The sequence below is a fragment of the Nothoprocta perdicaria genome, unplaced genomic scaffold (genome assembly GCF_003342845.1).
Source record: "Nothoprocta perdicaria isolate Ctin4 unplaced genomic scaffold, notPer1 scaffold_9, whole genome shotgun sequence".
In the NCBI taxonomy this organism is placed as follows: Eukaryota; Metazoa; Chordata; class Aves; order Tinamiformes; family Tinamidae; genus Nothoprocta; species Nothoprocta perdicaria.
Genome location: NW_020456198.1, coordinates 3715052 through 3731351, shown reverse-complemented (window position 1 = coordinate 3731351; position 16300 = coordinate 3715052). Strand labels below are relative to the sequence as shown.

Below are 16300 nucleotides of genomic sequence, written 5' to 3'. Positions count from 1 at the left end.
GTGCTATAATTTGTATGTATTTTACAGTATTAATTTCCACCAAACTTGTGTGAAGCTGAGCCAATCAGATGCTTGCAAAAAATTAGTTATCCAAACTTCACGATGTGTACACTTTTAACTGCATTTGTTTAATGCTGAAAATGACAGTTTCTATTGGAGAACAAAGCAAATAAAAGTGACTCAAAAGAGGGAACATTGCAGCACCATTGCAGAAACCTTTACTAAAGTTAGCAAAACTATGTATACCAAAAGAGTCAAGAAATCATTATACAACTTCCTTTATGATTACATTCTACTTGTCTTTAATTTTCACTCTTCAACATTAACATTAAACACCGTAAATGCAGGCAATATTTATATAAAATTAAATAACAATATTGGAAAAATAAATACACTTTTACATAAATATATAAATCCATACTGCTGAAAAGTTTCAGCTAATACTATACTCTTGTTTCAAAAGTGACCAAAAAAATATGGTAGCGACACTCCATCTGAACGGATGAAGTACGGAGAGCTACAGAGCAACGTTTGCAGTCAAGGGCAGAGCTAAAGCAAATCAGGTGATAACACAGTAGAAAAAAAAAAGAAATAAAAAACAAAACCAAAAATATCTGGGTTTACTACAGTAGTAGCACGAGGTAGACGTATACGTAGTGTATTTTGTAGGAGGGACGTGAAGCCCCGGTCCCCTATTGACCCCGTAGGTACCAGCCCCAGCGGCTGCTCTGGGGGGATGCCGACTGCTGCGGGACACCAAAACGCAACGTACCTCGGCCCAGACCTTTGCTTCTTGCACATGTTCCAGCACCGGTAATAAGGGTTAGCAGCAACTTTTAGTCGGTAGCTCCGGGAGAAAAGCAACTGCACGGCTTGCTAGGTCTGCTTAGCTCAGCTCGCTCGTTTTTAGCACCAGCTATCAGTGTACAAGTGATACGTTAGCACCTCGAATGAAAATGTGTCACATCACTGTCCCTTGTCCTGGTGAAGCACCGTGTGAACGCTAGTTTCAGCAGTTTTATGGCTGTTACACAACTCACTGAGGTATGATGAAAATCGGGAGGAATGTTACTGAGAGCATCCACAGAAACTAGAGGGAAGTTGCAGGCTAGCGAGATGGCTCCTCCAACCAAAACTTCTAAGTTCTATATATTACAAATGGGCCACTTTTTGTCTTTGCTCATAAAGTGCTTTTCTTCAAATTCTTTTTTTCTTTCTTGTTTTTTTTTTCCTTTTTTAAAAATCTCCTTTAACTACTTTATAACAAAATACACACTCAAACTCAATGTTTACTTGAAAGTCACTCCAAACACGGCACATCCCATCTGAGGAGCAGGTCAGGGCCACGGATCACCCCAGCCTGGATCTTCCGTGCCCGGCTACTCTGCCCTCCTTAGAGCAGCACTGCATCCCTGCTCCGGGATGGGGAAACGCTCGTGGTTTTAAGTCTTCCCACCCGCTGCTGATCCCTTGCCAATTTAATGATGTCTAAAGCAGCAGCTAGAGATCAGGCCAGCCACAAACAGTCCAGAACTGAAGAAATGCAAGAGAACAGCTCACCAGTGCCTCTGCACAGTACAACTGCCTTGTGTTTTACATGGGAATAGAAATACAGCATGGATGTCCATGGGCATATATTTCTGGATGGGAACACACCCACACCCCTATACACATTTGCACATGCTTGTGAGTTAATGCAATTTAGTACAAATTTCCCCATCATGATGCTTTTTTGGAAGGAACATGCATGTAAACAAGTAGGTGCGCAGTGCAGCATTACCATTAAGCACCAGTACGCCTTAACTTCAGGTGACAGGTACTGCTTAAATGCCAGCTTTAGATCCATATGCAAAGAACTCGGTTGGAGCCAGGGTCGTAACGCACAGCGCTTGCAGAGGGTCGTAACGCGGCCAAAGGTGGTTACATAGCAGAAAGTGCCTTTTAAATAAAGGGACTGGAGCTCCCCTAACGTAAAGCCCTTCCTGAACAGGTGTTATTCTGAACACATCGCCAAGAATCCTCTTTAAGTGCAGTTTTTAAAGATATGAAGCATTAGCACCTCGTTTTGAAGCAAGTTAAAAATCGGCTGTTACAGAACATCCAAAAACGGTTCACAAAGAGAAAGAGTTTATGGCCGTACCGAGCTCCAAGGACCAGCGCTCCAGGCAGCATCTCTAGGACAGTCCTGCACATTGCACTGCTCCCTGTCCGGCGGCTTGTCGAGGATCTCACAGCTCAGATCCGTAAACCTCTCCCCGTTCGGGCGCTGACAGACCACGAGCCGCGTCCTCGTCCCGGCCCCGCACGGCTTCGTGCACTGCAAGTTGGCAGAGGACGCAACAATTACAATTTTGGCAGCTCAAGTACTGCCTACCGGCAGCTCCACGCACCAGCGCTTCAGCAGACCCACTGGTTTTAGCCCACTGCAGACCAGACACGTCCCCCCTAAACAGCCCGCATGCCTCTGACATCCCAAGGGCTGCTCCAGTTTCTCTCTTCCCAGCTACTGGTCCTGCTTGACAGCAACATTGACCAGCCCAGCATAACAACAGAGGTTAATGTCTTTAACCTCCGTGATAAATTTTCTGAAGGGAGGGGAGTTTTTATTAAAAAGGCCTTCAGTTAAAATAGACTTCTTTTTAAATAAATAAATAAATAAATAAATAAATAAATAAATCTTTTGTAGTATTTTCTTTTGCTCAGAGACATTTTTCCCCCCACCCCATTTTAAGGAGAACCAGAACCAACCCCACTGCTAGGGATCGCTCGTTCTGCAGAAGCTGCTCCACTCTTTCCAAGGAGCGCCGCCCAAACTCACTGCCCCCTTCTCCCATTTTCCAGCCCCCCCACCACGGAATACCCGCCCCGGTGCGAGGAGCAGGAGCTCGGGGCGCGCTCACCTCTCCCCAGTTGCCGTAAGCCCACTGCGGGCAGGGCCCGGACTCGCAGGAGCGCTGCTCGGCGGGCTTGGCTTTCTCGTCGCAGTCACTCGCCGTGTATCCGTTCTCATCCTGGCACACCACGACGCGCCGCTGGAAGCCCCCCGCACACGTGCTGGAGCACTGCAAGACACAAATGCCCACGGACACCTTGAGCCTCGCGGTGCAGTCCCAGGGGCTCCCTCCTTATCCCTTTAGTGACACTAAAAAAAAAAAAAAAAAGGCAAAATTAGCCCAGAAAGGAATAAAAGAGATAAAAAACAAAGTGAGGGCACTCACAGCACCCCAGGGGCCGATGCGCCACTGATTGCCCCCCGGCACGTGCGCCCGGTTTCGGTTGGCGCTGCCTCCCGGCTGCAGCTTGAGCCGATGATCCGGGTAGAGGAAAGGGTGGATGGGCCTGCCGTAATCATGGCTGTTTGGGTGACAAGGAGACACGGAGCAGTCTTGCTCGGTGGCGGGCAGGTCATCCGCGTCGCATTCGCTTCTGTCCACCAGCTGGTCACTGTAATTGATGCAGATCACTTGTCGCGTTGCCTTACCTTGACCACAAGTCACTGAGCACTGCGTTACAGTGGGGAAAAAGGAGACACGGTCACATTTCCAGCTTTAGAAAACACCCACGCAGCTATTACTAACACAGAGCAGCTGAAAACCTCCATTTCCCCCCTTTTAAACATGCAAATATAACAGGTTGCTGAAATGCTTTTCCAGCAACAAGGTCTATATGGCTCTGGGGAGCACGATGCTTACGGAGCTCCACTCCAAGGCCTTCCACTGCCCACACGGTGTCACGGTGCACATCTCCGTGGCCGAGGGCTTCGGGAGGTGGAAGCAAGCCGACTCGTCAGCCACCGAGCCCTGGTCATCGCGGCAGCTGACGTATCGCATCCTGGTGCCTTTCCCACACGTTGCCGAGCACTAGGAAAGAGCGACAGGCGGTCCGCTAGGAAGCCGCTTGCTATGCATTGCAAGGGTGTTGGAAGACAAAGCTGGTCTTAAAATGCTTAAAAATAGCACACTGTCTACTGTAAAATAATCCCGAGAGCATTACAGCACACACTTACTGGTGTCCAGGATCCAAATCGCCACTGCGTCCTGTGAACGCCCGACACGGATCTCTTGGCTTCGGGACTATTTGGATGGGGAGGACACGCTGCTATTTCGCAGTCCTGTAAGGGAAATACATGAGGTGAAGGAGGAAAACAAAGCAAAGCATGAAAATGTTGCAGACATTTCAGGTAAGCTGCCTCCTCAGTCTAATTCTGAACAATGCCTTGAAAAACTGCAACCTGCATGTGGTCATTTGTGTTTTGGCCAGCTGGCTCCTTTGCATCCTCATGGACAGCCAGCAAAACTGGCTATTAATACATCCAATGGCTTCACATGCAGAACTTCAGTGGTCTTCTGGCTTCCTAGGAATGCTAAAATGCAAGGTTTTGGGGACAGGCTCTCCCATTTTGCATTGATACTGTGCCTAACCGGAAGACTTTGGTCCTGTCTGGATCTCACCGGAGGTAGGACAACATCAGTAACGAATAGCTGTAACCTTACTCCACAAGCCAACATATATTTGTTGCCAAAAAGGGGAAATGCACACTGATCTCCACTGCAAAGGCTCCTGACAACTGGAACAAATGATTGCCACATGGTCATCATTTTTCTTATGCTGCAGATGTGCACGCTGAACAACAGTTGATGACAAGTGGGTTTGTTACCCCTTGACTACAGCACCGTGGGTCTCCATACATGGGAAAAACAGTCCTTTTCGAAACGTTGTGGCCTCAGTTAAACTCTGTGAAGTCATGAAGGACCAAAGCTGAGCACAGCAGCAGCACTGTGACTTCCCTAGATGATAGATGGTTGATAACAGTCTGTTTTATTTAACTCCTTCAGACACCATGGGACACACGGGCTTGCAAGGGAAATTTATACCTGCAAGGGAGTTTGCTTCCGAATACATGCAAACCTAGCACGGGAAGCCTCTTCAGTAACTTTCCAAAGGATGGTCAATATTTCTCAGTTTATCAGCCCAGAGGGGCTGCAGCCAGGACTGCAGCTGGAACACAGGCTACACTGGCGCATGCAGCACATGAGAAGCAACAGCCCCCTCGTTGTCATTAGTGCCACACAGTGACAGTGCAAACCCAGGCAGCAGCCAAGTATCTAGACCCAGACCAAGCCAGACGGAGATGTCTGCTGCAGAGACTCGGCTTTCTTTCACTAGTGGATGCTGTCCCAGCTCATCCTCATGCTCTGTCTTCCTATATCCACCCATAACCCCTTACCTAGCTCACGAGCTGTTAGGATCAGCTCTAGTTGTGAATCTGCACAACCCTTTGTGCATTCCACCCTGTGACTAACCCTAGCTAACCATAACCAAAAATAGGGTTTTTTTGCAAGTCTTGATGTCCTCGTGACATGCTGCTTCTTGCCTTTTTGATGATCTGGCCATCCAGCATCTCTACCAAGACCTGGTGACACAGGTCACAGAGCCACCTGTGTCCTTGCCCAAGCTGAGAGAACAATAGTTATTTATAAGCCATGGGGAAGATGTGACCCACTGATACTCAAGACTACTCTCAGGAACATTGGTGTCCTAGCAGCAAGGATGATCAGTCGAGAGATAAATTTCTTCACGCCTGGGGGCCACCAGAACAGAGGACGAGGATGGGAATAACTTACCTGGGTGTCTGTTGGCCTGGTTGCAGCATTACACTCGTTATCATCCACCACCGACACATAGGTGCCTACCACACACTTGACAGCCCTCATCTGGTAGCCTTGGCCACAGGTCACTGTGCACTGGGGAAAAAAAACAGAAAGAAATGGCCGGGCTCTGAGCAGCTGCTTCATTTAAGAAATATTTAGCAGCCTCACCGAGCATGGAGCAAGAACAGTGCAAATAAAACCCATCTTTCCTTCTCTTTGCTTCAGGTATTTCAGCTTCACATTACATCGAAGTTTTAATTCACCACTGCTTCACGTCTTGTCCACAGGTATGTAGGTGTGAACATTTACATGATTTAGTCTTCTGAACATACTGAATTATGGTTTGGTAGAAATAGGATCATATCTTACTTCTGAACTAGTTGTTCAGACCTACAGTAGCACAACCAGCTAATGAATAATTTTGCTGATGGGGAATAAGTCTGGTGGGGCAACTGCTCTGGGTTTGCTGCTCTTTTATTCCAAGCCAACAGTTAACAGCTTTGTGGAAAACAAGATGCCAGAATACTCAAGACGAAACAATCAATTTGTACTTTAACTTTTTAAAAAAACAAACAGCCTGGAAGACATTAAAAACAACGGCTATACAATGGAAGTAGTTTTTGTGAAAATTAGGGCATGTATTTAAATGCCTAAATATGTATTTAGGATCGTAACCCTGGAAACAACTTTGTTGCTGTTGTTGAAAATCATGGCCAATTTAATATGACACAGATTAAATTTAGCACAGAGGGCAGGTACTGGCACTGCTGCCCATATGCTGAACTCTGGGTGTTTCGGTACACAAAGCAATTAGCACCATCACACAGTGAAGAAAACGGTGCCTTTTGGGTACCTGTCCCCACGGTCCGACTTGCCACGACGCACACTCCTGCTGCTGGCAGCTCTGCACCGACTCCGGCTTCGTTTCGGGGTCACAAAACCTGTCGTTCAAGCGATCTTCACCGAACTGGCACCAGGTCTGGCGATGCTTGTGCCCTTTCCCGCAGGTGACCAGGCACTGCGGGGAGCAAACACCAGCTCAGCGATGCCCACGGCAAGTGCTGCCCAGCAGCTTGTGGGCAATCGGCTGCAAAGCACCGCTTTGAAACTGGTGCAACGCTTTGAAACTGGTGCCCGGGGGCGGCTCTTTAACCAATGGCCACGAGGGCTGGAAAACACAGGAGTGTTTTCCCAGGACAAGGGATTGCCCCACAGGAACTGGTCTGCAGCACAGACTGGAGCATGGAAAACAGCTGTGCTGGGAAATGATATTGCAACTTGCTCTATCTGTGAGACATGAGGCAAAGCCTTACACGGCCTGCCAGGGCTCTAGCAGCGTGCAACAGGGCCATGGAGGCTTGTTAAAATAATGCAAACACACTGCCCCTGGAGAGCTTGTGATAAAGATCTTGCAGCTCCCGCAGGCTGCATGCGCCTCTTCCACCACCTCTGAAAGGTTCAGGCTCATAGGAGACAGATCTGGAATAGAGATATTTTGCTAGGAACCACGGTCAGTCAACAGTCCCCATTTCTCTGTAACTTCTTTTTATTATTTCCTAACAGGATGCAGTGCGCAAAAAGAAGAGCTATCTGGCCACAGAGGTGAAGCCTTTGAAGAACATTCTCCTAAATCCTTAGTTTGCAGTGAGAAAAAGTCAATTAACATGTTTTTTTTTCTGCATTCTGAAGGAGCAAAGGACTCCAGCTAGCAGCAACAGAAATGACAGGATTGAAGAGCAGGGAGAGGTGCATTGGTTGCCATGAGATATAGCCCTCAGAATGCACAAAGAAAACAAGATGAAGCCAATCCCAGCACACCCTGTTTACGGATGGGCAGGGAAAAGCAGAAATTTCTTTGCAGGATGGTGCCACAGCATTCAAGGCAGCAGCCCATGGGTCCTGGCTGTCGACCTACCTCAGACCAATCACCCATTTTCCACTGGGGACACAAGAAGTCGCTGCACCGCTGCACCGTCAGCTTCTCCTGCTGGCTGCATTTGCTGTCGTCCAGCACGTCGTTGTAGGTGTTAACGCACATGGCTCGCCGCCGCCGCGTGCCCCCGCCACAGCTTTTAGAGCACTGGGAAGGAGATGAACTGAGTAAGCACATCCTGACATCCTATCACAGGCCAAAAGTCTGTTTATTTCCTCTAAGCAGCCTCCCCTCTGTCACTGTGTTCATTCGGGAAATCCATCTTGGTGGCATCTTGGCCTCCAAGGACACACTTGGGCATTCAAAGGCTTTATGCTAAAAAATGTTAAGAAAACGTATTTGAAAGATTTTTCACCAGTGGCAAGATAGCCTTGCTGACAGCAGGACTAATGGCCTTGTATGGGAGAAGATGGACGAAAAGATGGGCTTAGCATGATGAGGACCAGTGTCAGGAAAGCTAAAAGTGTATAATCTTCACAGTGGAAAATAAGGAGCATGAGGCTGATTTGGACTAGCATCCTCAAGAGAAGGCAGTGAAAGCACCGTGGCCAAGTTTCACAGACCTGACAGCTTGGAGAGTGTCCTCAGAGAGGCTGTGCAAAGGAGACCCAAGCACCCCTCACCTCTGTCCAAGCCGAGTAGCGCCAGCCTCCCACGTTGCAGTCCCCTGTGCACTTCTCCCTCGTGCTCGGCTTGGGCTGGCTGCTGCAGAAGCGGTCGTCGACCTTCTCCGTCTTCCCTTCCAGCCGGTTGTACTTGGAGCAGTAGATCTCCAGCGTGCGGTAGCCCAGGCCACATTGGGCCGTGCACTCGCTCTTCCTCGCCACGTGCCACCTGCAGCAAGGGCAAGCAGAGCCTGTCAGCCACCTCAGCCTTCCTTATGGTTGGCACTAATTCCATCCAAGAAATCTGAAGGTGTAGAAAAATGCCTCTCAAAATACAGCTGGGGGATGTCACTGCCTTTTGTTTGACGAAGAGACAACTACCTCTTTTTCTCTTTTTTTTTTTTTTTTTTTTTGTCTAGCAGAAATTGCTGAGAAGAGAAATTATGGCAGGTGGTGAGAGGAGAGTAAATTATATTATAAATATATACATGATGTAATATATATACACACACAGATGATGTAATTATATACACAACAGAGTAAAGTGCACCTTAATTCACATTCTGTGCCGCAGGGCTCAGTTACTGGATCAGGCTGGGGAATTCGGTCACATCTTTGGTCTGACACCGTGAGCTGGTCCGACTCTCTTGCACACACAGGTTTCCTTTTCCTTTCTCCTGCTCAGAAGGAAAACACATTGTTTTAGGTGCATAGGAAAGCGCTCCTGGGCATCATGAGCCCGTAATGGGGGGAATCCCAAGGAAAGCAAACGGGGATGTATTTGTCAACACCACCGAGAGCCCAGGCAGGTGCAGGGCTGCAGAGCATCATCTCTGCAGCATCGCCAGGCACCTACCTTGGCACAGCTTGCTGCAGGGCTGCCACGGGCCATAGGCGTTCCAGTAAAACTGCTGCGGCTTGTCCTCGATGGGGATATTAAATGTATAGCGAACATCAGGGTTGTACAAATTGCCCACTGATAAAACCTGGGAGAAAAGAGAAAGAAAAAAAATAAAAAAGAGAGATAAGACAGGTAAACTGTTGACCGTTTTCAGCCCAACAGATGCATGCACGATGTATATGTACTTCACCTGAAGTGTTATTTCCTGCTCAATCCGATCAGTAGAATTAATCCTTTCAATAGTATTATCTGATCCGCTGTATTCGATCACGGCATTCCCAACTTTGATTTCCCTTTTAAACATACTGACGACAAAGTCTCCATTTAATATAAAGTCTCCTTGACTGTTAGATAAGGCTGCATAGGTGCAAAAAACAAGAACTAAAGACACAGAATTAACTCATACGCACATACAAAGAGGTCACATGCTCTTGGTGGCCCCTTTCTTTGGGGTGGGTGAAAAAATCTGCTGTTTTTCCTCACATGGAGAGGATGTAAAGAGAGCACACAGGTTTTATGGTCATCCTCCTTATTTCTTTTAGCAATGCAGAGCCTCGTTAAATTGAGAATTGCTCCCAAATGGTTCACCCCTAGCCGAGGGTAAGGAAATACCCAAGAAGTACAAACACATAAGCTAATTGCCCAATTTTTCATTTTCTACTGGATGAATTCAGGGAGTTTGGTTATTATCTCTCTCTCAGTCTGTCCTCTCCCCACCCCCTTACATTTTTATTATTCCAAATCTAAGGTATGTGGAAGTACTGAAGGCTTAAAGCCTAAATGCTTTATAAAAAGGAACAGTTTCCTGAAAACAGCAGTCTGCTGCACAACTTCACACTAATGCGATTATGTAGCTAATTTCCTAAGTTAGTTTCCCCACCATTTCACCCATCACAGCTACATTACTACAAAGCCTCTGCACTGAAAAATCTAAACTTAACACCAAAACACCAAAAGCAAAAGTTTTACACCGAACAAGGAGAGATAATGAAGCAAAATCTTGCTTGGTAGCAAACACATACAGATGGAAGCAAATTCACAAAGGAGACTCCAGACTCAGCCAAATTCCTTCCTTCAGAGGCTTTAATGCCATTGGGCAGTCCTAAAATGAGCCAAAGGATTCCTTTCCATTTACTGTATCTTTCTACAACAGGACTGTGTCTTGGACTTGATGACAACATCAAATTCCTCCTGAACTGCTAAGCAGCTACAAGGTTGGCAGTATCGAGGGCCCAAGATTTCACAGCCAGCGAGCTGCAAAATAAGTGGGCACATGCACACTTCTTTGCTCCCATTCGTGCCTAAGATGAAGAGATTCCTTCCCAGCAATATTAAAGCAACATTAGAGAAGATTTTACTTTGTTGCTTCCCAAGAAGATTAAGGGCACTCCCAAAACGAGAGGCTGGGGCTTGTTGTGAGGGAATGAGTCTGGATACAGTGGGGGGAAGGCTGTTTTTTTCCTAAGGAAATGGAAGAAAATGAAGCACACCTCTCTCCCTCAGGATGGAAAACTATCGTAGCTCAGTAAGCTTTGCAGGAGCAGTACTGTTTGGGCAAGCTGTGCTTGCAAAACGGGATGGAGTGCCTTGCTCGGAGATCTGATTAAGGAACTCTGGTGCCAGGAGTGCAGCTGATGGTGCACGAAAGGAGAGAAACGGAGCCAGAAGAACAACTGTCCCCATGGCCATAGCCCCATTCCCTACTTTGCAAGTGGCCAGAATGGGCTCAGGACACAAACAGCACTTAGCTGCAAAACCAGCCTTCTGCAGGACAGATATAAAATCAATTGCAAACTGCAGTTGTATTAACTTCACTAACTGCCCTTCACAGGGCTCACTGCAGAGTAAATTGCTGCTCGGCCTGGCGGAACAGCACACGTGCATGCAGCACAATGATTTTGCATCATATTGCACACACGTTTTCATGTCTCTGGAGACAAACCCACCAATTAATTGCTCATTATGAATGCACAATGGTTATGGTCAAGTTATCATTAAGTTTAATTTAAAACAACTTTGGTACGAGGTGTTTCTTTTCAATTATATGTGGTTGTCTGGCAGAGATAAGAAGGGTTTAGTTTAAGTGCAAAGGTATCACTCTCAATGGAATAAAAAAATCCTTCGTCTTTGAATTTGTTTGCACAGACACGCCTTTCTAGCTACAGCATATTTATTCTCCTGCCAGAGCATGGTGACAACAGAGACGCATTAGTCCAGCATTAAGATATTCCCAGGGAAGTCAGGAATCTGCTTTTTTCCCCAACTCTGCACCACTGCAGAACGAGTTCGATTATCCTTCCTAGCTTGAGAGCACCCTCAGGGGATATTCCTTATAATCCATGAACTCCTCAAGCTCCATATCAAGGATGGCCATCCTATTAAGTGGACATGCACCAAGAGATGGAACAACACTTAGCTCATTATGTCTATAGAGCACGCAAGAAATACTTTCATTGAGGAAAACATCTCCTTAAATGAGCTCATCATCTTCCTTAGCAGAAGATGGCCAGCAGAAATAGTAGCAAAACCACAAAGCAAAGTGTGATTCTGGACTGAAGCAAGTGCTGCCACTCACCCAGGTAGTTGTCATCCTCTGGTTTCCCTGAGTAACTGTGCTGACGCACATCAATGTTTGTGGCACCAGCTGGGATGCGGACCACAATGTTATAGCCTGGGAGAGATTTAACAGAAAGTCAAGGCTATTACACAGACATTTCATTTGCTTTTTATGGGGGGAAGTGAAATGAAGGGAAATTACCTTGCATTACACAAGCCAGTACTTTTCACTTAGGGAGAGCATAAATAGTTATAAAACAGAACATGCGATAGCTGGAAGGATTTTGCATTTTGCATCAGTGTTTTTGTAGATTAAGTGTGGAAATGGATTTTATAGACCTGCATTTTTCTCTATAAAGTTTTTAGCAACAGATTCTTACCATAATGCACCGTGTTAAATGTGCCTGCAATAGTTTTGCATGAAGAATTATCCCCACCACAAACGCCGCATTTGTCTCTTCTTGCTTTTGAATTCAGCACATGATCGCATCCGGCTTGCTTTAAGAGAAAAAGCAAAAAGCCAGATCAAGCAAACACAGCATTTAGAAATCCCAAATTAAGCCGCACAAAAGATTTGAGTGGAAAAAAAAGGCTGCAATGAGACAAATCGCTTTGCTTCCCTGCATTTTTTTCCACCGATTTACAGCACAGCCATCCCACACCATTGTTAAACAAAGGGATTTTTAACAAAGCAAGCATCAGGGTGGCAGTTTGCAGCAGGTGATGTCTTAAGACTGGTTAGGACATCTTTCCAAAGCAGTTTGTTACTACCTACTTCTTGGCTATCATATTTGGTCAGGAAAGGGGATCATCCCCTTTCCCACATTTTCACCATTGGAATCTAGGCACAAGTACTCCCAGGCAAGGTTTTGCTGCCAGCAACCAGCATGGTTCAGCATCAGCCCATGCTGCTGACTCGTGAGCAAAAGGAAAATATAAAAAGTCTTTGGGCTCTGACCGAGAAAACCCAGGACAGGCCAAAGGAGGACCAAATTTGGTTCTAGACTCAGCTTTACTCAGCAACAAAAGGCTCTTCCCCAAAACCCAGGCACGTCCCAAGCGCTCCAAACCGCTCAGCGGTGGGGGATGGACACCTAACGTGCAGAAACGTGACTTTTCCACCTAGCAAACCTGGGCGCTGATGCTGCATTTCGCCCTTGCTAACGCGGAGGGAAGGGGCTCACCCGGCAGAGCCCCTGCACGCAGATGTCGTTGGTGTCGGGCCCGCAGGGGGTGCCGTCGATGACGCGGTCCCGGAGCTGGTAGTAGGCCGTGTTGCCGGCCACGCGGCAGAAGAGCTTGCACCGATCCTTCATGAGGACTGCGGGTGAAAGAGAAAAAGCAGGAGTGCGTTAGGGTGGTCTCCAAGGGTCAGGGTGGTCTCCACAGGGCAGGTCACGCGCGGGCTGCCGCGCTTCCTTCCTTACTTCCGCTGTACTTGGGCACCCAGCGCACGTTGGTGGGCAGCCCGTTGATGTTGAAGTGCTTGCCGTCGAAGTCGGCGCACTGCTCGTCACGGAAGTCCTTCTTCAGCTTGGAGCACGGCTCCGTGTTGCACGACTTGAACTTCATGCGGCGGCCCACGCAGTACTTGCCACCGTTTTTAGGCCTGCAGGGACACAGAAATAGCCCCATCTATTTCTGCCTCATCTCCAATTGGGTATTTGCCAGGCAGAGTTTTCTAATCCTCCTGCATCCATTCAATCTCTCTGCTTGGGTTGGAGTCCCTCTCCAGGCCTCCATCTCTTCTCTCTGTCTCCATCAAGCTCTTGCACAAAGGCTTCCACCCATGTGAAGGTCATGGAAGGCACCATCACCCAAGACCTTTCTATGGACCACGTTTGCACAGAACCGGCCCTCCTGGTGCATCTTCCCATGGGGTCGGATGACCTTAGGACCAGACTGGAGATGGGATGTGGCTGTAGTCCTGCAGCTTGTCTAGTAGGACCACACACGTGGGTGTCTTATAAAAAGACTGTATAAACAAGGGAAGGAAAAAAGGACCAAAGCGGGAAAAAAAAGGAATATTCGCTCTCTGATGCAGCAGTAGAAAGAAACCAGAAAGAAGAAGCAATACCTTTCTCCTCGGGCAGGGGTTTAGTTTCATACTGAGGGATGCCATAAGTTGGCAGGGATCAGCTCTACGAGTCACAATCCCCATTGGTCCTACAGTTTTGGTGGCTGGGACTTTGCATATGACCACCTGGGTTGCAAATAACCAAAGAGCACAGCAGAAAGAACAGCTGGCTCCCTTGCAGGGCTGAAAGGCCAGTCCACATTTCGTCCATAGGCATTTATAGCCCCAAAGGTCAGCAATAGTAATGCTAGGCACTTTTGAATAACTTAATCTTCACTTATTTCAAATAAAATCACGCAGGAAACAAGAATAAAAAAAACAACCAACTTCATACCCATTTTACAGGAAGAAGAGTAGTGTATCACTGAGGAAAGGGATATGATCCAAGCCACATAAAAGCCAGTGGATAGACCTAGGAGAAATCTGCTAGATAATGTAATGCTGCTAGAAAAACACCCTTGGGGGACAGGCTAGCTGGCTTGCTGGCAGTTCAAAGGCCATTTCTACCGGGAACTTGCTAAGACTCTCATTTACACAGAGCCTTCTGTGGGCCCATTACTACAAAACAAGAACAGCATGCCCCATGTTTTAGGTCTTCCAAAGAAAAAAAACCACTCACTCCTGACATTGCAAATGTACTAGGCCCCTCCAGACTCTGGAGAGGGAGGAAAAAAGAAAAAAACAAAACTCCTAAATCTGCAGAAGGGGTTGGAAGAAACAGGATGAGCCAATACTGTGGAGTGCAAAGCTGCCTTTGGGGAGCAAAGCTGGGCAATGCAAGAGGTCACCTCCATCGGGGAGCTGGAAGGGCAGCGGAGCCTGTGCAAGCACCTACCACAAGCTTTTTATTCAGGATAAATGGCCTCCGCGGGGTGGCAGGACTACTACAAGCTCCCACAATTAATAACTGCAATAAAAACTGCTGCAGTACCAAGCAAGCAGCTTTGCTATCCCTGGATGACAGAAGGAAAGATACTACAGTGCAAATTAAATATCTTCCAAAATGCACAAATAAGACGGAGGTGGACACACAAGATGTGCTCAGGGTTTTCCTAACATAACATGAACGGAAAATCCATGCACATACACAAGGGTCTCTATGTACGACAAGGCAGCAAGCCTCTACAGCAGCACAATTTTATAGCATCTCTTTAGATACAGACACATCAAACGCCATGGCAGGGGAGCAGTGTCTTTCTTCCTATCCATAACAATTCCTCTCTCTTGTGTCTTCAAGTTATTTGCAACTGCAGTATCACAAGAAGTGCTCACATCATCTCTGTCTGCTTTTGAAAACACAGATACTTCCATAGCACTGCTGTGATTTGAGAACAGGCTTGTATGGGTTAGAGCCTTACTTCTTAAAGTGAGAAAAAAAAAAAAAAAAAAAAAAAAGATCTTCCTTTGAATATAATTAGTTAATAACAACATGCAGCTTGCCTTGTTTTTTTCTTTTTTTAAAAACGGTATATCTAAAAAGGTCTGAAGACCGCAAGGGACTAACCGTTTTTCTAGACATGACTCATGAGATTGAGCTATCACATTAAACACACGGGCTTGCCATAAACCAAAGGATGCTAAAACTTCCACCTCGTTTCAAACTGTCAGATTCATAACAGTCGCAGTAAATCTCCCTGAGACCAGCACTGGGGCCTTGAACACACTTGCAATCCTGACAGTTCAACACAGCTCCAAATACTCTGACAATTTTAATGCATTCCTATATCCTTAAAGATTTAGTATTGCTTTTCACCAAGTCTGAGTAAACAGAATAGAGTCAACCCTGAAAAATAAGTCAGCCTCATACAACATCAATTTTCAGTGTTGTGAAGAAATACTGGATCCTTCAGCACTATCTAATGTTTTCATGGATAACAATCATCCACCACGTGCCTCCGAGGGAAGTGGAAGCAATGCAGAGAAACCTTGCTGTGCCCCAGTTCCCCCTTATCTCTGAACCATTGCTTTTATCAAGCAAAGGCTGGTACGGACTCTGGCTTTCAATCTAAGGATATTCCCTCACACATCCCTGTGCTTTGCTGGATGCCTCCCAGCAGGGCAAAACTCTTGGGATGTGGCAATAGCTCTAGGGAATATCAAAGGCTTATTCTGATTCCCTCCCAACAGGACTGAAATATGTAATGCACAGTGCATTGCACCCAAATATTAACCTTGAGGAACCCCATCACAGCTCCTGGCATCTCACGGTGTGCCACGAGAGCTACAGCCCGAGATCTCCACCACCACATCCCAGCAAGCCCTGTCATCCACATAGCCCACAACCAGCACGTTCATCCACAGGGCAGTTCAAACATCAAACGGGGAAGGTTTTCAGCCCAGATAGAGAAGTCTAGAGACAGACTGAAATGCAGATGTGAGGCAGCTCATGTACCACTGACCCACTCCAAAAGCCACCCTGGAAAGCAGAGCTCCAGGGATCGCTGTTCTGTGAAATATGCTTTTCCCCTCCATAACACTGCAGCTAAGCCTTGCTTTAAAAAGCAAGGCTCGCCCTCCAGGCACTGTATGTGACGTGCAGCAGCCACGGGCTTTGTCCGTACCATCCTGCCCGCAATT

At 46.9% G+C, this 16300-nt stretch overlaps 1 protein-coding gene across 1 annotated transcript in view; it reads right to left on the bottom strand.

Annotated features, from left to right (window-relative positions):
• Positions 1-16300, bottom strand: part of ADAMTS9 (ADAM metallopeptidase with thrombospondin type 1 motif 9) — a 66210-nt gene that overhangs the window by 24163 nt on the left and 25747 nt on the right. The window contains exons 13-28 of the mRNA XM_026052519.1: positions 13074-13255; positions 12831-12967; positions 12027-12144; positions 11666-11761; positions 9281-9447; positions 9046-9175; positions 8740-8866; positions 8208-8418; positions 7567-7731; positions 6505-6669; positions 5625-5744; positions 4007-4111; positions 3693-3860; positions 3219-3503; positions 2901-3062; positions 2141-2317 (exon numbers count right to left, since the gene is read on the bottom strand). Coding sequence (XP_025908304.1) covers positions 2141-2317; positions 2901-3062; positions 3219-3503; positions 3693-3860; positions 4007-4111; positions 5625-5744; positions 6505-6669; positions 7567-7731; positions 8208-8418; positions 8740-8866; positions 9046-9175; positions 9281-9447; positions 11666-11761; positions 12027-12144; positions 12831-12967; positions 13074-13255 — 2515 coding nt within the window. The remainder of the gene's footprint in view (positions 1-2140; positions 2318-2900; positions 3063-3218; positions 3504-3692; positions 3861-4006; positions 4112-5624; positions 5745-6504; positions 6670-7566; positions 7732-8207; positions 8419-8739; positions 8867-9045; positions 9176-9280; positions 9448-11665; positions 11762-12026; positions 12145-12830; positions 12968-13073; positions 13256-16300) is intronic.